We start from the raw sequence: 26,026 nt of genomic DNA on the forward strand, positions 1-26,026 counted from the left end.
GAAAATAGAACAATATAAGACACAAACCTTTCATGTATGGCTGCTGGCATGAAAGATCTGCTGAAAGAACATTGCACTAACATAGTTCGATCACCTATATTATGACAACAATATGTATAGAACTGTAGTTCATTCCAAAATAAGTTAACAGTATTTGTACTGAAAATAAATTAGGACATGCGGAACCTATAAGTCAGAAGTGTAGGAAGGTAACGGATTCTGCCACGTAACGCAAAATTCCATTCTCGACACGCCGCGTTTCTACCACCATGTAAGGTCGATAACTAAATATTTCGATAATAAATATATATAGACTTTTTTGTAGGCAGATTTTTAGGTGCACATTGCGAAATTATAAACGTAGTATTGCTTGTAGTTAGTTTGTCATCACATCACGTGACCGATGAGATGAAAATATGCGGATAGCACCTTTTCTGTATTAATTTTATCAGGGTCACCGATAATGTACGAACTGCCCCTGGGCGTATCTAGTGTACTATTAGAACTTCCATAACATCTGGTGATCTTTTCGTTGATTCCCATAAGACGGGGAGCATATTTTAACGTTCGCCGAAAGAGTTATCAATTTATAACATATTACACTTAACGAAATTCAGCCTCTGTTTCTATTAAGTGGCTGAGAATACATTTTTAAAAGATAACGAAATGATAAGCTCAAGCGCTTGATCGCTATCCCTGAGGTACACCTATTGAAGAAATGGCGGACCTTCAACGGACATCATTTAGCACCTTTATCCAAATCAGCTTTCATTGTTCATGTTTCGTGTACAAAAACGTTCGGGTTAAAAAAAAAAGGTGGTAAAAAGACTCGTGTAGGCCTCCTTTGACTGAGACTTTTACAACCCCAGACGTATTTGAACAGTAAAGTGCGAAGGCATCTGCTATATATCTTCTATTTGCTCAATTAAACTTATTAACCCCGAATTACTCAGCTGGCGGCATTCGTTGGCCTCTAAATTAGGGTCATGCTATATGGATTGAACGAAAGTGAGTTGGACAACAGTTGGGTGTTAACGGTTTCAACAACACCACATGAAATGTCTAAAGCAATTTTATAATCGGATGACCACACAAAATTATCCAGGCGCATTCACGATTTTGGAGGGATGACGGAGTCGATAGTAGAAACAAGCCGAACGGACCTGAAAATTAAAAATTAGATAGTGGATTACATCCTCGTAGCAGAGAGATAACTTGGCGTGCCAGCGGAAACTCGGTCAGTAGTTATAATAATGTCCTAGACGTGCTCTGAGCTGTTGTAAATAGTCAAAATGAAAATTTCGAGCTCGTGGTTTTGTCGTGCTACGTCACGCACCACAAAACAGACGAACCAAACGTCAACTGCATTTACGTACAACAACGACGATTCAGAGAACTACGTTGCATTGTTTACGAAACCGGCAACGATCGATGTCTTCTGTAGCTGAACAACCCTTTGGAGCACTAAGCACGAGCTCTTCGTGTGATCTCGTTCTGAATAGCGGAAGCAGTCTTTTGCAGCTGTCCGCTTTCGTCTTCGCCAATTGTCTGTTTTCTGTTTTTGTCGCGTTCATTGTTCTCTTCATTATCATAAGCACCAGCGGTGCTACTATTACGATCATCCTCATAACCATTAGCACCGCTACCAATCTCATCTGCACTTTCTTTGCTTACCTCTATGGTGTTATGTCGTTATACGTTTGTGTTTGCTTGCTTTGGTGTACCGTCAGTAGCATCCAGCCATAGCTGCTACTGTTGTTGCTCCATGACTGTTGGTAAATGTTTTTATCAGCTAAATTGTGTGATTGTTGATCAACTTTATAAAAAAGGCCATTTCCACAGCATGTTAGGGATTCGTCTCATTTCTCAAGACAACTTTAACCAATTATCAGGTTTAAGGTCTCAGGTCACATGGCGGCAATACGATTGGCCTGTTTAGTCCGAACTATTAAGCAATATCTGTTGTCAAACATGAGGTCGAAGTCGATTTTGGCCAGGGAAGACAGAAGGATTTGATTAGTTTGGTTCAAATGTCGCATATTGCTCATTGCAGAAGCGACAATGTGTTCCTTTATGTATCTCAAAATCATCGTTTAAATCAATTCTCTCGGAATCACATCTATTTCGGAAGGTTTATCTAATGATAGCAAATTCTAGCAACAATACTGCTTTTGCTCTTTGTTGGTTGGTGGTTGATGACGTTTAATGTCTATTGTTGCAAGTTAAACTAAGTTTAGCCGGCGCAGAAGTGGCCCATGAGCGTAAGTCGTCGCCCTTTTCCGAACCTAGTTTTTGGCCTTCTTCGACCAGTGATCCTGCAACCTCATCGGTTGTCGTTTACTTGTTGTCTTTACCATTTCTAATATATTTTTTGACTCTTTTTCCTCGCTGTGTTTCGGGCCCGTGGTAGTAGTCCAGTCACACGATGGCCTTTCCATATGTACAGCAGAAGCATATTTGAACATGAACGGAAAAAAGCATGTTCAATATCTCATGGGATGTCATACAAATGACCTAGTTACACCATACGGTGGTCCTCGCAAAAGAATAGCACCTGCTACGCGAGTCAGCCATGAATATTGCTATGGTAAGCAGTTGCCTGTTGTTACCATACGTTTAATGGATACAAAAGCTGCCAGATTCAGATACAGTAGCTGCGTATATGAAGAGCTTGACAACAAGAAACTAGGAAAGTTTGTAGTACTAAAAGGGGTATTGCAGTGTCGAATTTTTTCTAGATAACCTACAGTTTGACATAAAAATGATCAGTGATGGCCATATTTGCTAAAATTTTATTTCGTGTCCTTCAGATTGGGCAGCGCGGTAAAATGAAATCAAAACTAGGTACAAATAACGCATTTACAAAGGCAAACATCTCGAAACAGACACTTCTGAGCCGAAAACTGACAAAGACACCTAGGGTTAAAAGCTAAAGGGCTTTTTTTTTGTTTGATTTAAATTTTTACCTTTACCCCGATTCTTCCTAAGGCTTCCGTTTCCTGGATAGCTTTTCTGCCAATTCAAGTTTACACGTAAAAAAAGTCACGAAAATCATTAGAGGCGCTTTCGTTATGGTTATTATATATATAATGAAAACACCTCTAACGATTTTTGTGATGAAGCGCCAGGAGCGCCACGCATTGATGATGACAAAAAACTATATGCAGAATTCGTTCAATATATAAGCTAACTCTCAGGTGAAGCATCAGTTTTGTTACGGAAAGGGCGAAAATATAGGTATTTAAGTGCTAAAAAAACATTGCCGCTCATCGGTAATCGGGATCTATTTATCGATCTTGTTAAAAATGATCTGCTTCATCTATATTATTATACTAGATATTAGCACTTTTATTAGAGCCACGCGTTGGCGCTACTGCGATCGATGTCATCGTATATTTAGCTTATCTTTGTTTGTTTTGCCAAATACGAAAATGCATACGTCGTTGCAATGCAATACAAGTTTGGTACTTTTAAACAACAAGTTTTACTACTGATATGTGTGCATACACAATGGTCAATGATTGCAGGAAGTACTACATAATTGAGCGAAATGTGCAGTTGTTTAGATGATATTTCTATCAAACGCTTTGGCTATTTAAATAATAAAAGAAACCGCATAAATCGGAGAGATACGCCGCGTAGGTTATTGTAGTACATAAGTCTGATATCAAAGGAGCTGGCAGCGCTCGTCTGTGTTTTTTTATATTTCGCTTTTCTTGGTCGTGGTACAGACAAGAGATATACGGTACTATGACTACAACGGATATGATGCTTTTTTTGTTTATCTAATACGTCTAATTAGTCCATCTTCTCCATCTAAATCCACCATTATTTTCATTCGTCAACTCTGTCCAAAGATCCATAAAAACCATTCGTTACATAAGCAGCAACGCGTACAAAGCCTAAACAACGAAATTTCTAAATTAGTTTAGAAAAAACTGAATCTTTTTTTCAAACGTGAACGTAATGAGGCATTAGATACCCCATCACAGCGTAGTGGAAAAAAATAAGACCCCTTATGCACAATAGCCCCTTGACTATACCCACAGTATGGTTATAGCCCCTAACCCTATTTTGAACATGTTACGGGTCAAAGTAAAGAATCCAGCAACATTAGCACTCAGCGGTCAACAAGGTTTTCCGAACAGCCTTTTTTTGCAAAGTAATATTAAATGCCTCTGCTATACTTTTGGGCACCTACATATTTCTGTATCTATACATACTATTCAGGTATTCTGGTGGTATTCTGTACATTAACCTGAATCACACTAGAGATTGTGCGTTTTGTTTGCACATTGTCTAACGCGGACATACCTAACGCATAAGAGCATATCTTAGTGTACAGGCCTTTATTGAAGTATCATTATTCCAGTCCTAACTTCATGGGCGTGGGGGTAATCCGGGTCTGGGGAGCTAGCGAGTCCCACACTAAGCACTGCCAGCCGCCGATGACGCATTTATAACCCCCTTTTCCCGGAAAAAAAGTTTACAGTTTTGTTCTTTCGATGACGCAGAGGTAACTTTTTCGTCTATTAAACTTAGGGACACACGCTGGATTAGAAACGGAGTCGAAGTAGTATTAATAGAAGTAGAGATCCACCACCGAGAACGAAAGAACGTATTAATTTCGTTAATGCTATGAGTAGAAAATGCTGAGCAGAGCATTATACTACCGTAAATAAATACCGAAATGTGAGATCCGGTGTTGGTTAAGAGTTACACAGTAATGTTTTAAGAAAAAAAGGTTCGAAATGATATTGCCTCGTTTAATACCGGAAGCCAGCCCTCCACGCCAATAGCTATCGGATGCCTTTGGGACATTCATTTATAGGACAGGAGTCATCAAAACAACTTTTGCCTTCTTTGTTTCTGCTAGGGAATGGTCGGAGCTTTAAGCTTCCGTTGTCTATAGCCGGCATTTCCTGTGCTCTGTAAGCTAAGCACGTCTGTGACAGGTAATTTTCGTTAAAATCTTTTAACGTCCATTTAGAAAGAGGGAAAGAGACCTGTTAGTAAACCATAAAAAGTATAGATATCAGTGTTTTTTCAGCAGGGTCTGTGTAGAAATTGTGCGCAGTAGGAACAATGACCATTTTACACACTAACGGGCAACGTGCGATCTATCTCTTTGCGATGTTGACCCTGAACAAATGGTCGCCGTAGTTGTAAGGAGTTAACAAAGCAACAGGGTTTCAATAGTGCACTCGTCGGAGTAAGATTTCACTAGGGATAGGTCTCAGAAAACCCCAGTGACATATTATAAATTCTTTTCCTGACAACGTCGAAAAATTTGTTTATATTTTCGAGGGTAGTAAGTATTAAAAGTCTGTGCAAGCACCTGCTGTGATTCACAGATGTATGAAGTACCGACCCAAGGTCTCTTGAATCTTCCGGTAACGTTAAGGTATGGCCGCAAGTAAAATTAATAGTAATAACTGTTATTACATAAATTTAATTTCACATAAAAGCAGCAAGATCTTAATAGTCTTAGTTATGTGTGAATAACAGTATAGTTTAATCATATGTGCTTTAAATTAATCAAGGGCTCCGAGATAATCAAAGTGGCCTAATGAGAAAATGTAGGACTACGAGCATCTTGCGAAGCACGCATTGCATCAGGTTTCCCGTGGGGCCTAAGTTGTAACGTGTGCCTATTTCATGCCTATGCACATGGGTTGGTTTCGGTTCGGCATCGGATGCAGATGCACTTCGTTTTTAGTTAAGGGCTAGCCATATGGAGTAATGCTTAGTGGCAAGATCGAGCATAAAGTTATATTTAGGTAAATTAAAAATGAGTATAATACATAATTGTGAACATTACCTATCAGCTACGAGATTTAAACCTATGTTATTCTATTGCAATATAGTTAAAATAATATATCTTTCAACTATCACTATCTCGTTCCGCGATTTTTAAACAATGATTGTTGTTTATGGAAAACAATAAGGATAAAAACGAAGCAATCATTCTGTGTAGCAACAAAATTTAGTGTAATATTGGCGTAAACTATCGGGGAAGCTATCTCCAAAAAGCTCAGTCATCTAAAGGTCACGGATAACTTCGATCGGCTAATGACCACGTACACACATACATACATCTATCAATCTGCTCTGAAGGCCCATAAAATTTCACTGTTGTTATTTCTCTCGCAAAAACGATAATTCACTTTCAAAATTTCATTTAAAAAAAAAAACAAATTCATCATTTTTACTAGAATTAGTACATATGATGAGATAAGTACAACGTACCGCAGTTAAATCCGTGCAGAACGAAGTCAGATTTCATCTTTATGTTTCAAATATAATTCGTTAATTTTTATATTAAAGCTACACTACAGAAGCATTCAATGGTGTTGGTCCCCATGCGTAATCACTCTCACATGTTTACTAACTACACATAGGCTGAAAGAGACGTAAGCTGTCCTGATCGTGAGACCCATTTCATTTAAAATTCTGCGTTTCCTTTCTGATATGACTATCGCTCAGTTTAAGTACATACAAAATGAGTAAATACTATGTAAAACTTTGCAAAAATGGAAAGATCTCAACACAGCCCAACGTCTGGAAATCTGAGAAACACCTCCCATTTCCTGGCCACCGGCATTTGGGGGCAGTCCTTCTTACTCAGCACCATCTCTCAAGCCAACCTTGATGATGAAAAAACAAAAATAACTATTTAGGAACTGGAACAACGCGCAATTTGGCTGTCATCGGTTGTATATACAAATCACGGTATAATTTGTCGGGGGGCAGATAAGTAATATTTAAACTAAAAATATACGGCGAGTAAAGACATTTACGTAAAATGAAGATTAATTCGTCATTATAGCTCGGTCTGATTTTGTAAAAATATAAATTTGCTGGCCAGCATTTCACAGCGTAATGGCCGTTCTTAGAATCCGGTCTATAAAAGCCATTTGCATTGCGTCAACGCCTTAACCTTAACCTCAACCCAGTTCCTGTAATCAAATCCTCTAAAACTTGTCTTCAGTTTTCATTTTATATAGCGATTGCGTAGTGTAATCCTTTTTTAATTATTTAACGAAGGTAGCTAGTAACTCATACTAGCCTGAAATGGTAAGGTCGATTCTAATAGGTAAATTTTCGAAACTTTAGAAAACTTAGAACGAACTAAATGTGTCTTTTTGCTGATTTTATCAAGACATACTATGCACCCATGTTAGGTATTCGTACACGCTTACATAATATAATGCTTGAGTTTATTAATGCCCCTCTTCGTCGTAAGAGGATGTTTGTGATCGTGGTAGGTCAAATCACTGCACTTACTAAACGAAAGAAAAAGACTTACCGATCGCAGGCATTATTCAAAAGTCTCTGTACGTATGATCCGGCGGCCTGTCATTTTCAGATGTCGTTGTACAGGCGATCTCTACACAAAATATTAGCAATGGGTTGAAAACGCAAATTGTCAAAGTGCATAGCAGTCGTGTATGCAAAAATTTTTATGGAAGATCAAACGTTACGGCGGCCCCTGAAATTAGAAGAACTTCCCGATATCCGGTACAGTTATGTTGATTCAGCGTTCATATTTTCTCAAGGCTAAGAGTTGGCTGTTTATTCGAAAACTTTACACGCCTAAACGTAAAACTGATTAAAAAAAAATAGAGCAATTTTCAAATTGCATTATTCTTCTATCTTTTCTAGCATGCACCATTAAGTTTGTTCTATCAAACTTCTTAAGTGTGTTGCTTGCAAAAATATATTGTTGGATTAGACTATAGTGCATATTTATCTTCATCTTCCTTTAACGTAATTCATTTTTGTACGTGCATAAGGACAACATAGAAAACTATATCTGTAAGGTAATCAATGGTCGACGACCAACACATCTCAACAATGATAGGCATTTTCGTACGTTGACTTCGTCATAGGGATAGACGATGCGAACTCTATAGATGCTAGAAGGACCTTAGATAGATCGAGAACATATGTAGGCTTCTGCGATTGTGGCGCTCCTCGCGTGATACTGGGCCACTACTAGATTTCAAATTCAAACACTAAATGAGAGCAACTTGTCAGCGGCTAACTACCCGCATTATAGACGTTCGTACAGCTTAAGCGCGGTTAAGATTTGAAATCAAGTACCTGCCCCGTACGGGACGAGGAGCGGTCGTTCTGACTGTGATCCTGGAAGCCTGTGTCTGATTAAATACACAGTGGCTTTCACTTCATTCTACTAATCTGGCTGGTTTATCTTGTTGTGGTAGTAAATAGAATACACTGTCATTACAGTTTTTTTTTGTTTTATATTACGATAAACCATTAGACCTAGGTTAACAGATGTGCCTTTAAGGTGCGACGGGTTTGAAAATTTGTTAACAGTTCTGTGTTCAGTGGCCTTATTTTTTAGCTTGGTCAAATATTTTGGCTTCAATATAGAACATTTGTGTGCATGTTGTGTACTGCGCGCAGCTGAGATACACACACTTCAGAAGTCTCTGTTAACCTAAATGAAGTATACTATTCTGAAAATTGCCGTCCTCCAGCACTTTCGCCTGAAAATGTAATTTGGTTTCCTTTTCACTATCAATTCGATTCGCTAACTCACTCGGGTTGTTATTTCATCAGACGAGAAAGAGGACCAGATTGCTTAAATCATTTCGTGCGTTTGGCTCAAGGGATCGATTATTCTATAGTACCGTATCTCTTGGGCTATATTTGGGAGCTGTCTGAGCCCTCAAAACCCCTATACTTTGAAACTTTTTACTTCCACGCGCTGTTTGACTATCGATCGTAAAATTGAGTGCTACATCGACAAGCGTAGTAGGACAGAGCAAGAGATGCAGTACAGACAAGTTGCATCAAAATCGGCTATTTGTTACTAGAATACTTCCGTAATTTAGGCCCACTTGCCATAATGGGTGGAGTAAAGTAAAAGTCTTTAGACAGTTTGAGGGACTTTATTTCACGTCTGTGCAATTTATATATATATATATATATATATATATATATATATATATATATATAAGAGACTTTTGCCTTAATCTGTATATATACGTATATATCATCTGATCTAATATTGGAACATTAGTATCATAAGCTTCACAATGTTTTATAAGATGGTTGACTTTATGAGAAAGGTGAAAAGAGGCTCATATGTGGGTAAATAATTTTCATGTTTAAAATTTATTAAGAAAAATTCTGATGATTTAAATTGCGCATGTCAGCAACACTACTTCCATATTCAGAGTCTTTCTTCGGTATTTAGCAAGAAATTGTTAATATACCATAGACTCAGAAGTTAGTAATTTATCAAAATTATATTAATCCACGAACTGTTATTGATGATAAGTAAAAATTGAGCGCAAAACTATAAAATGAGAACTTTTCATCATGCTGCGTAAAAACTCTGCTTTTGCAAGAATAGCAAAGATGATTACGATATCTCGTCATGCTGGAGTCAATGCGCGGCCTCATGTGGAGCTGATTCCAAGCCACTTATTTGCCCGCGTGGTCCTAAAGTCAAGCGTTTACATGTCCAGGCGTACCGGTGAGTTTGCAGTAAGTTAACTGTTATTAGTTAATTCGGCTACTTGAACGCCTTCAGAGATGAGAACCTATTTAAAAAAGAAAAAGAAATTTATTTGGGAGCAATAACGAAAGGAGGATTTTTTGTTAAACAGAATCACGGCTGAATGCAAGAAGCAAACTGCAGGGACCACGCGATGTGCTCAGACTCGGCCTGTGGACAAGGGTGTATGATGTGCCATTTTTATTCATTTGCTGAGCAATCTCAGTCTGTAAAATGTACTTTTTGGGACTGAATTGTATACTGACGAACGACTCTCGAACGAGATAGGTTTAAGATCACATATCTTAGGCAATATGGGTCGCGTTGATTTGGGGTCTGTCTAATTTGAGATCTGACGTTTGGCAGTAATAGAATATTATTCAACTAAGTAAAATCGAAGATGAGTGATTTTGGTGATTGATACCTTTGATGGGACTGAGGAATCGTGCATTACGGATCGCTGCCAGCTAGTAAGCTGATTGATACGTGATTCTACTGTCAAAGATCAACGACATTATCACAAGCGATTGACATAAATTAACCCTGGAAAAAGCACTGTCGTTTACCATAACAATGGCAGCCCATATAGTTACTTAGCTACCCGATAAAAATTTAGAGAATTACACTGGGAAAAGGTTAAATATTACATTAAAATCTGTTTTAGCCCATGAAAAACTCTTCTAATGGTGTTTCTCTAAAGGAATGCAAAAGTCACTTGTGACAATTTTTTGCTAAGAAACCACAAAAGTTCGACAGTAATCGGATCATGGCATCACCAGAAAAATGGCAGAAGGTTACATATCAAAATTGTATACTTAGTTTACTACGTTGCTAAACTAAATGAGTCCAGTTGGGTTCTAGGATGCCAACAACCATTTTCCATGTCAGTGAAATGCCACCGAAATACATACAATTTGGGTTTTTTTGCACATGTATAATGTCAGTCGCAAATGAGTCACCATAACACTTGCTTTTACATGAGACGCACTCGAAAACGAGCGTCAGCCATTATCGCAAGTATTATAACAAATGCTCTAGGACAACATAAGACGATTTTACGAGTTTGCCTGAGCTTGGTTAACCCCATAGGAGACAATTAGATATTGTCCTAGAGCCTATGCGATACTTATCCAAAACGTCAAGTTAAATGCATATGAAGGGGCACGAAAGGTGAACTTTTAATGAGACGGACGCAGCTGAGAGTTGAAAAGAATCGGTTTGTAATGAATTCATTATTCAGTATTAGTAGGTCCAAGTTACGGCAAAATCAAGCCTGTAGTTGAAGTAGCATGTGCTTCAACCCCAAACCATTTTGCTAACACTAGAAGGTTTTTTCGAACGGTAGGCATTTGCCTTTCCCTCTGCGAAGCTACTCTTGTCCAGCCTTTAATACTGCTCCCACTTCAATCAGATTGAGCATAATGGACACGGGTCCGATAGCCATAGTTTTGAAGACAATTGCTCGAGCTACGGGTGAAATACGTTGCTTGCTCTTGGAACAAATGGTTATGTGCTTTGTACCCACGTTTTAGAACGTAATGAGCGTTAGCTCGATGCACATGCTTTTGTAGAATTAACGCCTTCCATGAGAAACAATGTGATGTCTTTCAACGACACGTTACGAGTGCGAAAACTAATGCAAGGTTTTGGAAGTCTATGCAACAAGAAAACCGTCTGTCCATATAAGGTCTGAGACGAACATCTCAGGTGCGCGGTTGTTCTAGTACCGTGCTAGATGGCGCCATTTAATTAATTTTTGGTGCACTTCCAGCCCAGTAGACAGATGCCACTCTGATATTGGTTCTTAAAAAGAAGGACGATCAACTGCGTTGTCATAATGCTTGTTATAAGCCGCTTTCCTGCTTGCTGATTAATAGACTGAGTAGCACACCTAGAATGTATACACGCTGTCCCAACGGAATAGCGTGGGTTGTACAGAGAACGCTCCACAAAATGGCGTGCAAAACTCTGACGGCCGAGAGCACAGGCACCAGACAATCAGCCGAAAACATATGGTGTATAAATGATTTAGTGGTGTACGGGTCGCACAAGTTCCAAGTGGACGAAGGCCTAGCCCGACTCTACGAGGAAGCTATAGGTTTGAGGTTAACTGTTGCCAGGTCGCTTCTTGTCTATGTAAACCAGTTACTGGCACCGGAGATTGCTCTTCTCCGCGAACGGCAGAATTTTCGTTGTGCACTGCGCCAAAAGACGCAAGAAAGCAGGCTAAGCTGTATGGGCGATCAAACCACGTCATCGATTGTTTCCCGCAATCACTTTCATCCTGTCCGATTTCAAGGTAACTCCAATGGTAACGTATGGGACACTCGTCATATGGCAATATTCAGTAGATATTATAGAACTTTAAGAAACAGAATCGCGTCAAAGCTTCCTTTTTTCAAAGAGCACTAAGGTTACACGTAGTGACCCGAAATCGCTTTTCGTGTATCTTAGCCAATCGGTCGGTGCTGTCTGAGGGCCTACGTCGTCGCTTTGAGCTCCTAGCCACCGAAGCCTTCAAGACGAAACTGGAACCAAAATTCGTGTAAATTAATGGAAATGTGTTTGCTTCTGATGCGGTGAAGAACAACGAGCGGAAAGGGCCGAACGGAATAAATAGACACGTCATCACTCATTGTCGTCCATGGGCTCCATCATAAACTTTGCAAGAAACCAGGTTTTTATGAGCAAAATATATATGATGCCATTTGTTGTCCCGTGGCGTCTTGGACATGTGTTAGGACATTTGTTTAATCTCTTGAATTAGAATTTTGTAAACTCATTAAACCCGCATGATTCGCACAGGGTGTTCAATAATTGGGGTATTGTGTTGAAGTTTTTCGCTATTATCCGCGAAGTTAAACAAGTGAGATTTGATTGACCGCTCACGCAGAAGCGTCCAAGCATCCGTTTTTCGAAGTTTACTTCTTTTCAAATTTCAATTAACACAGCCTACAGTTGTTAAAAAAATTGTTAAGATTGTTGAGCTTCTTTCTCTTAGAATTACAGTAACTATGCGTTACCTATAATAATTAATCTAGTGGCCATAAAAGACACACGAACGGACTTGAATGGGTCTCGGTCATATGGCTGTAATTTCTATATGTAAGTATACACGCAACGTTCAGTTACCCCCTTACAACGAGATGCTCCAAGGTGCGCAGACATTTTTAGATGATTGAGATCAACACCGGTAAGCCGTCACCAGTAGACACCGACAATGATTGTCAATCAACATTATCCGTATCACAATCTTGATATAGTACGCGATTATCATTACATCGCACTCCTAGGAAGCTGCCTCCTTCGTTCTCCCTGTTGCCGGTTCCCCGTCTCGCGTTTTTTTTTGCAGCTATTCGATGGCGCACCGGCGGTTAAGGTGTCCAAAGGGACACTGCTTTACATCACTTGTGGAAGAAGGTAATAACAAGGCAACACAAAGCTCGACGGACTCCTTCGAACGCTGCATCAGCTCCTACTAATCGTGCGTTCAGCGGCCAACGCTTTCTCTGGCGTCTGCGTGGTCATTGTCCAGTGTTAGTGTGCGACTCTAAGAGATTCTCCAGTGAGTACGTAGGAACAAGCGCCACAGTTCCTTCTCGATTTTAACTAAAAGTGGTGAGATCAATTATTTGTCCCTTTTATTTTCGACAGAAATCCTTAAGCGACCCTGACTCACGCCGCCAGGGGCGGTGGATAGCGTCTCGATTTTTGCTGGATCACGCCTCGCCTTTATGTGCATTGGTGCCAGTATTGCATAGTAAATATCGTTAATATATAGTATAAGGAGTAGTTAAATTCAAGGTAAGCATTTTTCGTACTGTTTTTTCCAGTTAGTGCCTCGATAGAAAGCGCTTTGTTTTTCATCGATTACTGATTTAGCTTAAAACCGCGTGAAGTCACCCTTTACAGTCATAGTTTCAGTCTATAAAACTTAGCCTATCGGTAATTACGCCTTGTGGGGCACAGGATGATACAGACTCGGTGGTCTAGGGTTCTGGCAACCGAAGACCAACTAGTTGTTTGTATCCTCGAACATGGCACGGATACTATTAGCTTTGGTGACGTAATCCGGTTTTCTGTACGCTGCTGTACAAAAGCGCTATTATAAAATTTTAAGCTATCGATTCTTGGTGACAAACAAATATTTACACGATTGTTATTTTATGCCCATGCATGCTTTTATCCTCGTCAATACAATCGTCAGTGGGCAAATCAAATTTTTTTCTCTACCTGTTTGTAGCCGCTGCATTAACATAGGAAACACAAAGAGATTACTAGCAGTAAACATGCCGGGAGCAAACGAACTTTCCAAGCTTCCCGCTCCTAACGAGATCGTGATTCTCAGCGGTAACTCACATTTGGATCTTGCCCATAAAATTGCAGCGTAAGTATTATATCATTAAAAGATCCCTAAGGACAATCCTGAGACTAGCCACTTAAGGTAAAGAACGTTTGCCTATTGCGCGCATTATTATTCGATAGCAACTACATAGTCACCCCATTTTTAAGCTCTTGCATTTTTATAACTATCTGTGTTCGAATTGTGTAGTTATTATTATTTCACGTACCCTCTAAATAGAAAATAGTTTTTTTTTCTCTCGATAGCCAACCTCTTCATAAAAATTTATCTTCTATGTACTACTTATTAGATCTCGTTTTAATCGAATGACTTTACTTTTGAACCATCTACGTACAAACTTGTCTTTCGTCTTCTCAGCGGCCTCGGTACGAAGGTTGGCAAGAGTAAGGTTTTACACTTTGCAAACAAAGGTCAGTAGATCCGCACCGACGTTTTTCTATTCTAGGTACATGTAAGGTAAATAAATTGTAAATGGTCGTGTAATAATAGAGCTTTTTCATACTCTATGATATAAAGTTCGTGAGATTTATTTGAAATCCGTGGCTAACTATACGTTTCGTTTAGGCTAGACAGGGTAATCGTCATCTACAAAACATACCGACATTTACGGCGTCTAAACCCATTGCGTGAACACGAGCTCAAAAATATGGCAACACCCACCACTGGGTCATGTAGATTAGTTTGTAACATGTTGTTTTGAGACCCAGCCCCTATGTATCGCTGGCAGGTATTTTAGTGCAGTCAATCAGGTTTAATGATCAGTCAGTCCTAACAATATCTGTTATGTGTCCATTTTAGAAAGCGCGATTGATGTTGATGAATCAATCCGTAGTCGAAATGTATATCTAGTCCAGTCCGGATCGACGAAGTAAGTAAAGCACCGCGTAGGCATACACACAACTCAATCTAGCATCCGTATCGGCGTCCATCTATATTTATTCCTTGACTTTTTAATTTTACACAGATTGTGTGCCTTTGGGAAGGGGCTCGGACATGGGGTACTTAACTCCATTGGCAGAGATGAGAGGCTTTTTAGGTCAATGCGACAACAGCCACACACTAAACGACATAAAATTTTACTGCATACTATAAATTTCAAAGTGGTATAGCACTACAGTTATCATTATGATGCTCCTACGCACGCTATGTTCCATAGGAATAGACGCGTACAAAGTTGAACTTATTCCTGATTCAACAGTTGAACGTCTAATTGAAAAACATCAAATAGCCGGCAGCATTTGTTGCGTTGCATGTTAGTACTTTTTTACCTCAATGTTTAACCTAATGATCCTGGATAATCCTATTTTCCAAAGCCACAAGGCCAACACTATTTGGCATTGGACCCTCTCAAATCAGCTCCTCTGTCTATGAAATGCTAACAACGTTTGATATATATATAAAATGCATTACCTTCCATTTGGTCATGAATACGCGAATCGCTTCTTCGTGTTCATTGTGACGCATCAACGTTTCTTGTGAATTTCCGCACAATGCATGGAAGCGAACAAAATTAAAATAAATTATACTTAACTGCCATACGCAAATTTTCAGAGACGTAAACAATTCCATCATGGAGTTACTTATCATGGCGTACTGTTGCAAAACTTCAGCCGCTCGAAACGTCGTAGCCGTGGTCCCTTATTTTCCATATTCGAAGCAGAGTAAGATGACTAAGAGAGGATGTATCGTGTCGAAGCTGTTAGCAAGAATGATGGTCAATGCAGGCGTAAACCATCTTGTAACCATGGATCTGCACCAAAAGGAGATTCAGGGCTTCTTTGACATACCTGTTGATAACCTTCGTGCTAGCCCCTTCCTTCTCCAATACATCAAACAAAATGTAAGTGTTTGTTATATAGTAATTCTCGGATCGTTTTTAGTCGTTGAAGATGCATTGGAGACCGTTTAATCAAGTTACCACGAAATGCGTAATTTGTTAGGAAAACTATCATAATCACAGGGATTGGCTATCCTCGTTCGGCACTATTAAGTTACCGATTTATTATTAAGTTACCGGCTAAGTTACCGATGTCCAGAATCGCTTTACTGAATATTAAACTGGATAGCTTTCTTTTATTGTACTTGCACGGATGCAATCTATAATAAAATATCGAGTAAGCCGTAAAAGACGTGTGTCTAACAACCGGATAAGTGCTGTATTTTTTTTTCGTTGTTAAATATGTAATGTACGTTTTTCTAAATCAAACAATGACAGCGGTGAAGTAAAAAAGGCCTTTCTAAAGAAAAGGTAACGGAAACAATCTCGAATACTCACAAACTAAATAAGTCAGCGAAGTTCATTTTTGACATAAATTTGTTTGTTCTTGGAAGTTTGATTTGACTGCAGTTATGACGCGCCAGACATGAGCGTAGCTGCTGCGTAATACTCTGTTGATGAAACATACGCCATTTGTTCTGCTTAAAAAGCTGCTATTTCCCGTTGGCTTATACCGATTTCAGATGAAGCTTAAGGAGCATCATATGTCTTCCGTCACACTGGCATTGACTTCAGTTGACTCTGGCTTAGTCCTCAGATTACATCTTGGCAGGTTCTTGAAATATAAATGTCTTTTGGATTGGGAAACTTTAAGCCGCAATATACAGCCACCGCTAAGTTAGGAAACCCTTCCCAACCTTAACACCCTTACAATTTCATCACCTGTTTTGCTCATTTTATATTATTTAAGGAAATTTTTTTATTCTTTTTTTTTATTATTATTCAACTCCCAACATGGCTCATAATGCTTTTAGTTTTCAGATTACACGAAAAAATCGTTTGACGATATAATAAATATTTAATAGTAATATGGGCAATTAGTCGATATATCTGTTATTATAAATATCGATAAAAAAGGACTCACCTTTTACTTGTAACCTATCCTGTACTGAGACGGACAAAATTACACGATTTACAACGTTTTTAAGAACACGCTTCTTCAAATTAAGTCAGTACTGAGTAAAGTTGAATTATATTATTACGTGCATCGAACGGGCGTTCACAGAGGGTTACGCTACCGAATTTTAGAGTCCGATGCCAGTTCAGGCTGTGTTACTAGCCAGGTTAGTCCAATTGGCCTTTTGAAGCTAGGCGCATTAAATTTAATATTCCTATGCATCACGATTGTGGTACGCGGTACTGCGGCAGGTGACTCCCATCAAACATACGTACAATAATTTCTTTTTTGTATTTTCGGTATGTATTAAATCTTGTTTTTGCCAGTATTTTCGATAGTCTAAATAATTCAAACAGATTATAGGTCTCGGATGGGAATCGGCTTTAAAGACTCTTATTTGTGAGCCCAATCGACGATTCCTCAGCCATCGCAAAAGTTTTATCAACTTAAATCAAACTGCAACGTCAACAAAATGTCGCTTCACAAAGATTAAATGAGTGATGTAATTCTAGAAAAAAATAAATTAGTCACAGGTACAATGCTTGTAGTTGAAAACAATTCATTCACGTTCGATCGACCCTTTGAGATCAGATTCTATAGGTAATAATACTTCGTGAAAGTTCCACGAAGTTCCAGGAATCTCCAATCCCTTTAGATAAAAGAAGTTTCCAAACCGATGGGTTATATTTTTCATGAACCATCTGGGACCATCTACGTCGTACGTCAAAAGCTTTTTTGGGGTTTGTTTTTTTTCAATCGCATCCGTTAAATACGTTGGCGAAAACTTCCTAGATTTAAAAAATTATTTTCTCGTGGTGCTTTCTTGTTGTTTCTGTAATGATGAACGTTAGGCACAACAAATATGCGCCGCAGATTTACCGTGCGACCAAAGCTTTTATTTATGCGCACAAAGTGACAAACGGCAATTTCGTTTGGTATTTTCAGTTCTAGCGTAAGAAAGTGGACTATATTGCAGTAGAGCTTTTTATGCGGTTTACGTAATGGGGGTATTTATTGCATACTAACATTTATACTCGTTGAAGGGGAACGGGTAACGCTCTGCGGACAAACATTCATCCATACTAACGATAATAGTTTGAGTCTTCATACTCCCATGAGTAGAATGTGCAGATATTTCTTAGAGATGTAACGCTGGCACGTTCTATTAAATCATTCAAATCAATTAGGAACATGCTTCTCTTTATAAACTCTTTGTTAATAGTCCGTTACGTCTACTTCTAACGTTTTTTTTCCACAATAACAGATACCCCCTATTTTCTAAATAACATCTAGTAGACCATTTCGGTATTCTTAATTATCATTGTAGGCAACAACACGTCCTTTAGGCACTGTAAACGGTAAAATCATGCCTAGGATTAAATTATTTTCATCGATAGTGATTGCCACTCTATCTAAGCTTCAATATCATACAATAATGTATAATGGCTCTACGACAAATAATATTCGTAGAGCTCTACGATGTCTATTGTTTATGTCTGGCAAAACGCCGATAGAAACCATCGTTTTTTAGATATTGCATAGCATTTCCATGCAATAAAATCATTACGTATCATTATGCAGGGCTCGCTCTATGAGCACATCTATTAGTCGCATTAAGGAAGGGAATATTAGAGATGAATTTTCCCAAATACCGTATTGAAACTCGCGAAACACGGGCCGACAACCGTCGCGACAAGAGCATAAAAAGTCTAAGAAGAACGAAACGACACGTTTCAGGAAATAATACCAGCAAATAAGTGCCGGATAGGCCGCCGTAAGGTGAATTGACCTTTTCCTAATTAATGGTTTCTGGAAAAAGTCCGGTAGCCCGCTCAATTTATTATACGTTGATAGTAACGTCTAATCCCACCTAGAATGGAATAGCCTAAACGATACTAAATGCAGTAGATATGGTCAGATGGATAAGATTACTACTGCCACCTATAATAGTTTGCTTTACCAGACCCGAACCAGCTGTGAATCGACATGGCATAGAAAGATACTTCGCGTGAAACCTTTTCATATGCAGTTAGAAACCCACTCCCGGTTAAAAACCTGGCTCCTCACGCCTACCACTGAAAAGGTTTTTGTCATACCTCCAAAAATGTTCACGCGAAATTCGCTAGCATTTCAGCCCTGATGCATCTGATGGTCCGCGTACTACATTTGTCTGCAAATCATACCGCCCCCTCATTTGTTCCTAATCAAGTTCTATTTAAGAATTACATTAAGAGAAGCGATAATTTTTTGCTAATTAGCTCTAAAATATGTCAAAGCTATGGACAATGAAAGCCCGGACACCGTAGCTGCCTGTATGTTTCGAGTTTTACGTCCGGTATCCCAACACGGAACGAAGGCCGTGTATGTCCGGATTTAGACCACAACGCGTCCCTAAGATTAGTAGGTTAATATGTTGCCCACTACACCTTGATGACCTGCATCTTAGCAACTCGATTTCGGCTGTTGCCGTCAAAGGAACTTGTCTGTGGTAAGACGGTAGAAAACGCATTTATCGCACATTTTCCTCGTAGTAATAACCCTTTGAAATTGGATTGTGGCTTGCGAATCGTCAGAGTGGAAACTATTGCAACAGATCCATTTCTTCGATAAATGAAACTAAAAAATCGTACGTTTACATTAACCGATAGCTAAAACACCCTGCATGAAATGAATATGACGTTCAAAGTCACTGCTTTAGCCAAAATTGGTGGATAGGGCAAAAAGGAAATACTCGTCTTCTATTGCAAACAGTCTTTCCACAACATTAGTCACAAATGAAAAGATCGACTCGCTAGCTATGTCGGGAAGAGCTAATATTGCGCGTGTATAAAAGACGACTGTATAGTCAACAAATATAGTGGTCTGTATATCGGCCTAGGACATCCAGATATTCTCATATTATTAGGGCACGTTAATATTGCAGCTAAAATAATTTAACATTTATTTTCTTATCATAATCTAGTACTGGTGAACTCCTGTGATAAATATAAATAAATCATTATGCACATACCTCAGATCCCGAACTATAAGAACTCCGTGATTGTGGCACGCGTCCCAGCTCAAACCCAAAAAGCGTCATCGTTCGCCGAGAAACTTGGCATCGGCATGGCCGTTATACACTCGAAATCTGCTGACGAAGAGGTAATGCTTTTGTTTAGTTGGGAGTGAAAGTTCTCCATAACGACTAATTGAGGATTCGATAAAAGCAAAACACATTAAAATTTATGCTCATCTGCCATTTTTTTTTTGTATATGCTATATGCCAGCAATTTTCTTATAGTACTGCAAATTCATCCTTATTCTCAATTCTGAAATAGGCTTCTCTTATGCTGTTCTGACGGTATTTGTGTGTATCGCACATGTGGTTCTAGAATTTTTCCTAGCTGAAATTTCTTAATAATTTAGTTGGATGTAAGCAAGGCCTGCTGTGCTCAAAGAACATGTCAATACAACAAGAGTATGAAATTTCATTCGACAGGTACAGGATGGCCGTTATTCCCCGCCGCTAGAAGCTACCCGGCGCGTGTCGGAGTGTTTTGACGGGAATATACCAGCCACCAGTGTGTCAACTGTAGTCGGAGATGTTACCGGGAGGAACGCTATAATGGTATACCTTCGTTTCTATTGAAATCACTTAGAGTATAATAACGAACTTCTACGGAAACCCTACACGAGCAAATATCACAAAGACACGAAGAAATCAAGCCCACTTAGGCGTATGGGTTCCTAAGACTTGTTCCCTGTCTCTCACCCATCTGCCGTTTAAACTACTGTAGTGTTCTATATTGACTTGGACGATTCAGCAACTATTACAGAAGACCGAAAGTCCCATATATCATAATATTTGTTTTTGTGATACAGGTAGAAGACCTGATTGATGACATTGAAGCGTTTGTTAATGCAGCGGCATTTCTCAAGTGTTACAGTGTCCAAAAGATTTATGTTCTGGCCACCCATGGAGTGTTGTCCTCGGACGTCGAGCTCCTTGAAGAATCCGCCATCGATGAGGTGAATGAATATTTTCCGGCATCCGTACATTTTGTAACATGTTCTTAAATAGAAATTATCGGTGTTCAGGATCCCGCTGATTTTCAAGTATTGAATTCGATAACCTGTTGACTAGGGATGTCAGTCAATTGCAGTTTTCGTCAGACTGCTTTGGGGCCAGATGGGCTCAGCGAATCTGACATACGTTTTTCAACAAGGTAGTTTATGGAAGCTAAAGCGTGCTGCAGATTAATATAGTTTTGTCAATCATGTGAGAAAATTGTACATGTGACCTTTGTAGGTGATTGTGACAAACACGGTCCCTCATGACCACGAAATGGCCAAGATGGCATCTAAAAAAATTAAAACTATAGACGTCTCCGTCCTGCTGTCGGAAGCCATCCGTAGGATCCATAACAAGGAGTCGATGTCCTACCTGTTCCGTAACGTAGCACTCAACGACTAAAGCTATCACATGGCTTCTGCCGATGCTGGGCGAACTCGTACAGCCTCCTCCATTTCCCAAGTTCGCCTGCCACATATTCCGAGCGCTAAATGAGACGAACTCCTTACCGGTTCCAGCACTTCTATTACATAGATGCAATCTATTGTATCGTATCGCAACTAAAATATTGCATGTTATTACGTGTCAATCTGATTTCTTGCTAGCTATATATTATTAATATATAGCTAGCAAGAAATATATATAATAATAGCTATATATAATAATAATATTTACCGAGCTAACTAAACTAATCAGATGATACCTCGCTATTTTCTCTTATCGCTTCTCCTCGCTTATAAAATTCCCAATGGTACATTGGTATTGCGGGTACGGCTAGTACAGTACCATGTAATAATAATGAGAAAGGTATATAACGCTCCGTTGTTTAACTCATGACGGAAATAGCGTGTAACCTTTAACAGCGGTAGAGGTAACGACCTCATTGATGAAACTGGCCGCTTTGCTTATTTTTTGGTCATGGCATCAGAGTTTTATCAGAACGTTATAAAACGCTCTCGGACTTGCCTTCGACTAGGACATCGACACTATATAAGTAAATTGATCCAGCCTCTCTAGAATAGATGATTAAGCATAAATAGAAAAATAGTAAAAGGCTTTTAATGGGTAAATATATAAATTAATTGCTATTGTCAGCTAACTATATCAATAAATTCGATCTTAGTAACTATACCTTTAACAATATATCAAAAGGTAACTATCCAATAGTGAAAACAATCAATCAATCACATTTGTCGACTATTCCGTGATTGCGGAACAGAAGGTAACCCGTTAAGAATAAACCGAAGTACGTAATTCGGTTATCTTTGTATACTTATTTATATTGTATCAAATAATATGCCTCGCGTAGATGAAATAGTGCCGAACAAAAGCAAGCCTCGACGTGTTATTGCTGTACATGTACAGCCATCCTATATAGGGTGAAGGGACATAATGTTACAAAAGAATGACAATGCTTATATTTGAATGAAGCTTTTGTGGAATCTGGCACACGCTTAGCGGGTTGTGCCACAGGGGTGTTGTTCCTCGTGGCAAGGGTAGGAGCATTACGATAGTTCTAGCCATCTCAATTCTTTATCTGTTTTGCTATTAAAGTATTATGACCGCACCGCTTTCTATCTAGCTAGAAAGCTTGAGATAGATTGGGTATTTTCTAACGGTAGTGGTTTCTCGATATTGCTTAGGTTGATCTTGTACTGGATCGGGCGTTAAAGGCTCGGATAGGCCGTTCTAGCGAATTCATCATCAGTCTTAAGAACTGTATTTAATAAACCCGTCTGAGCTATTGGGATGGGAACTGTTTGTGGCTAGAAGTGTATTCCGTTGTTTCCGGCTGACACAGCTGCGCTTTGTTCCTGTCGCTTTTTAGCATTGAATTGTTTTTTCCCATTTGAAAAATAAGCGTATTTGTATATTGAGACTCAGAAAAATAATAAATGAACTACTCCTAGACCGTACTAAGGGCTAATGACGCTCTTATATGACGCGCTTATGTTACGATAACGATAGTTTGCTTTTTTAGCACAAGATCTCGCGGTTCAAGGCGTGCGGTATAATTTACGTACGGAAGGATTCTAAACTAGCGACTATAGTTTGTTTAGATGAGCTGACACAGTTTCAACTTTTATTAATTGAACTCTGCTGCCAGACGCCGTTTCCTCGTGTCGAAGAGAAAATAGATATTTTCAGTTCCATTGTACATAGATCGTTCAGCTGACAGCAGGCTGGCGACGCTGCGTCATCCGTGGAACAGCGAGACCAGGACGATTCAGCTTCACGTTGAAATGGAACAGCCGTCTACACGTTACTCGCAACGAGCTTTTTCAGACTCACATCGATCCTTTAGTATTTTCCAGAACCTCTCTCAAAGCAAGCTTCTTTCAACGGCGATCTTCCATAAGACAATTTGTTTAGGAAGTACTTTCTCCAGTCCTGAAACCTGACGTCCTACTTCAACGTGGCACCCATGACACAGAGGGTTCGCGCAAAAATACAGTTACAAAAATCGAACCTGCCCAAAAAATAGAACAAACTTTTTGAGAAGCAAATAAATAAGAATCTTGAGGACGTAATGCTTACATGGTGGCAGTAAGCCTTCGCACTGTTAAAAGGCCGCTGTTGACCTATTACTCGTATGACCGTATACCTCTTAATCGTCCGAAGGGTAATGGATCCACAAGCATGTCAAAGGGTAGAGATATTAGAAGCGAAAAGAATGACAAATAACCAGCTTCAAATGTTTCACCATTACACAACTGAACTAATACAGGCGTGTTACGTCAAACTTATGCATTATGCATTCTTCCGTAGTGTTTTGCTTTCCACTTAACGCGTTATTTGTCTGCTGTATAAACGCGGTTCAGTCAGATTTGGTAGAGTTTTACATTCCAAGTCCTAAGATAGGTCAAGAAAAAAGTAAGGCCATTTATTCTCTGACCTGCCGTATCTTGAAACTAGCTGTCCGAATAAGTTTACACTAGCCAGTCGTAGATATAGCTCTGAATGTTCCTTCAGTGATTATATTTTCTGCATAGCAAGTTTCTGAGTCACACATCTTGCAGACAGAGAGGCCAAAATAGGCCGGCTTGGGCTGATTATTACTATTTATTATTATTTTTTTTTATAATTACTGAGTAGAAATTAGTAGATCAGAAAACGATTATGCCGTTAGCCAATTACATAAATGGTTCGCTAAGATACCCGACCATCAAAAATTATACCCCACGAAAAGTATGTACATAGTACCCTTCAGCTCTAAACTTCGTTCTAGTTCTAGCGACAAGTATGTCAGCACCTCATGCGCAAGCACTCGTTGTACCCTGAACAGTATTCAATATCAACTCCATTGCGAAGGTCTTCCATAAGTAGATCCAATTAGATTTGTCAAATGCTTCTGCCAGAATAAGAGCAAGCTTATCCGTCCTGGCTATGGATGCTTCCTACTCGGCTCCGGTAAGGCCACGACACGAACTAAGAGTTAGAAGTTGAAAGAAAATTGAAAAAATCACTGATTACTAGTGTAAATCAACTAACTTCGAACAATTTGAATAACTTTACGGCTGAAAGAAATGGCTCGTCGGTAGCCAGTAGGGTATGTCTTATCATGCTTACAGGCAATCTCAATAATTATCTCTTCTGTCTGCTTCCGAATAGGCCTGTATTTTGCTAGCAGTAGAAACTTGTTTTGCAAGCGACCTTTTTTGTTTTATGAATCGGAATCTAAACAGAACGACGTTGTTTGTGGTAACACTTTACAATTAAACATCACAGTCACAATCTGAGATAATAAAAGAAAAAAAAAAAAAGGTCAGACAACGAATGAAATTTGAAAGACCATTTGAACGATTCAGGATAAGCTTGATGTATTTCTTTTTCATTTGTGGTCACAGAATGTATTTCCAAAAGAGATTTGTCATCGATCTGTGATAACTGCTGCCCGATAGCAGAAATCAAAAATGCTTTAACGGATTGAGCTTTAGTTCAATAATGAGTCAACCAGAAAGTCAAATTAAAGTTAAGGTTTCAAAACTGAACATCATTTGACAAGTATACCAAGTTAATGTTACTCCTAACTTGGCCAATGGTGGGCATAAAGTGAAGAGTTTTATTGCTATGAGTTGGGCCGGGAAGTACCACTAACAACCTGACCGATTCTATAGCCCTTATAGTATACGCTACAGAGGCTTCCTGTGTTTATACAAGTGGATTAGGAAGGCGTCGAATGCCCATGTTGAATCAGATAAAGTGAAACCACAATTACGTTTTGCTTTATAGAAACAGAACACTATAAAGACATAGGTCTAATGAAAAATAAATAAACATAAGAATGATAAAGCCCACACGGAACAACTATGTTAACACACGTACAATCGTTATGACCCATCGAAGCGCTCCGCACGTTTGAGTCATCTAAAACAATTTATATGTTCCATCTATGAAAGCAATAAACAAACACATACAAGATAAGAAACGGTTTTGTCAATGGCAGACTAGATAAGGCGAAGATTATTATCGAATGAATATTGATTACACACGCTTATAAAAAGCCGTAAAGAAAACATACTTACATCATATTACGTATCATATATATCGTATAAAGCATCATCTATACGACAACTCTTCGATCATTGATTCGTGGTTCAGCCGGAAACCGCGCATCTAACATCGATGGGATTCGAGTCATAATATCTTTACGACTTCAAATTTTTCTTCCTTATATGGCCCTCTGCATCGCTACATTGACGACCGCTTAAACAGCTGGCTCGTTTTCAGCCTTTTAGTCCGCAGTTCACGACAGATCATTTTGCTGTCTGCGTCGCCTATCTACTCTATTATGGCAGCATGCTATTTGACCTGCATTAGCACGCCGAAATTTACCGACTGGCCGGCGCGACTCTACCAGAGCAGGAGGCTGGCGTCTCCGGTCTACCCCGCCTGTCTATTTGATTGGCTATGCACCAACGGCATTTGACCGTGTGCCGTCTTTCTAGCGCGGTTCGTTTAAATGCTGGCGACGATGGTGGCGACTCCTGATAGAATAAAAAGCGAGACAAAATCAGGCGGTCTCTCGTTGAAACGAACGTAACAATGCCAGTCATTGATAGAGCTAACAAGCAACTGCTGCATGCTTCTCAGGTAAAGTCCTTACTGTTTGTCTTTGTCAGTACGCTGGCGGCTGTTGTTGGCTATGACAGTCGGCCAGGCAGTAGTCGCCAAGAATTCGCTGA

General features: G+C 39.3%; 2 protein-coding genes and 1 long non-coding RNA gene across 8 annotated transcripts; 2 read left to right on the plus strand and 1 right to left on the minus strand.

Moving 5' to 3' along the window:
- Positions 1-115: 115 nt before the first annotated feature.
- On the minus strand, positions 116-25,999 carry LOC111244313 (uncharacterized). Of its 6 annotated transcripts, none has more exons than XR_015321675.1 (5): positions 25,367-25,999; positions 19,800-24,269; positions 12,673-16,780; positions 9,957-12,060; positions 9,119-9,578 (listed from the first exon to the last, which is right to left on the minus strand). It is a non-coding gene; the product is annotated as an uncharacterized LOC111244313 (long non-coding RNA). The 6 variants fall into 6 exon arrangements; XR_015321673.1 differs by lacking the exon at positions 9,957-12,060 and having other exon boundaries at positions 12,673-16,447; positions 16,757-16,780; positions 25,367-25,971; XR_015321672.1 differs by lacking the exon at positions 9,957-12,060 and having other exon boundaries at positions 25,367-25,977.
- On the plus strand, positions 11,429-12,674 carry LOC147757306 (uncharacterized). Its single transcript, XM_086980757.1, has 2 exons — positions 11,429-11,831; positions 11,987-12,674. Exons 1-2 carry the CDS (start codon positions 11,429-11,431, stop codon positions 12,079-12,081), a joined length of 498 nt encoding a protein of 165 aa, XP_086836883.1. The 3' UTR covers positions 12,082-12,674.
- On the plus strand, positions 13,784-22,102 carry LOC111244312 (phosphoribosyl pyrophosphate synthase-associated protein 2-like). The gene is made up of 8 exons (XM_022791269.2): positions 13,784-13,919; positions 14,253-14,305; positions 14,694-14,763; positions 15,447-15,735; positions 19,805-19,930; positions 20,268-20,396; positions 20,651-20,797; positions 21,078-22,102. Exons 1-8 carry the CDS (start codon positions 13,822-13,824, stop codon positions 21,240-21,242), a joined length of 1,077 nt encoding a protein of 358 aa, XP_022647004.2. The 5' UTR covers positions 13,784-13,821; the 3' UTR covers positions 21,243-22,102.
- Positions 26,000-26,026: the final 27 nt, after the last annotated feature.

Source organism: Varroa destructor, unplaced genomic scaffold (genome assembly GCF_002443255.2).
Source record: "Varroa destructor unplaced genomic scaffold, Vdes_3.0 BEIS01000002.1, whole genome shotgun sequence".
In the NCBI taxonomy this organism is placed as follows: domain Eukaryota; kingdom Metazoa; phylum Arthropoda; class Arachnida; order Mesostigmata; family Varroidae; genus Varroa; species Varroa destructor.

Coding starts and splice junctions, on each gene's coding strand:
- LOC111244312 (XM_022791269.2), top strand. CDS start 13,822: ATGCCGGGAGCAAACGAACTTTCCAAGCTTCCCGCTCCTAACGAGATC. Junction 20,397..20,650: donor CCGGGAGGAACGCTATAATG/GTATACCTTCGT, acceptor TTTGTGATACAG/GTAGAAGACCTGATTGATGA. Junction 20,798..21,077: donor AAGAATCCGCCATCGATGAG/GTGAATGAATAT, acceptor TGACCTTTGTAG/GTGATTGTGACAAACACGGT.
- LOC147757306 (XM_086980757.1), top strand. CDS start 11,429: ATGTATACACGCTGTCCCAACGGAATAGCGTGGGTTGTACAGAGAACG. Junction 11,832..11,986: donor TCATCCTGTCCGATTTCAAG/GTAACTCCAATG, acceptor CGTGTATCTTAG/CCAATCGGTCGGTGCTGTCT.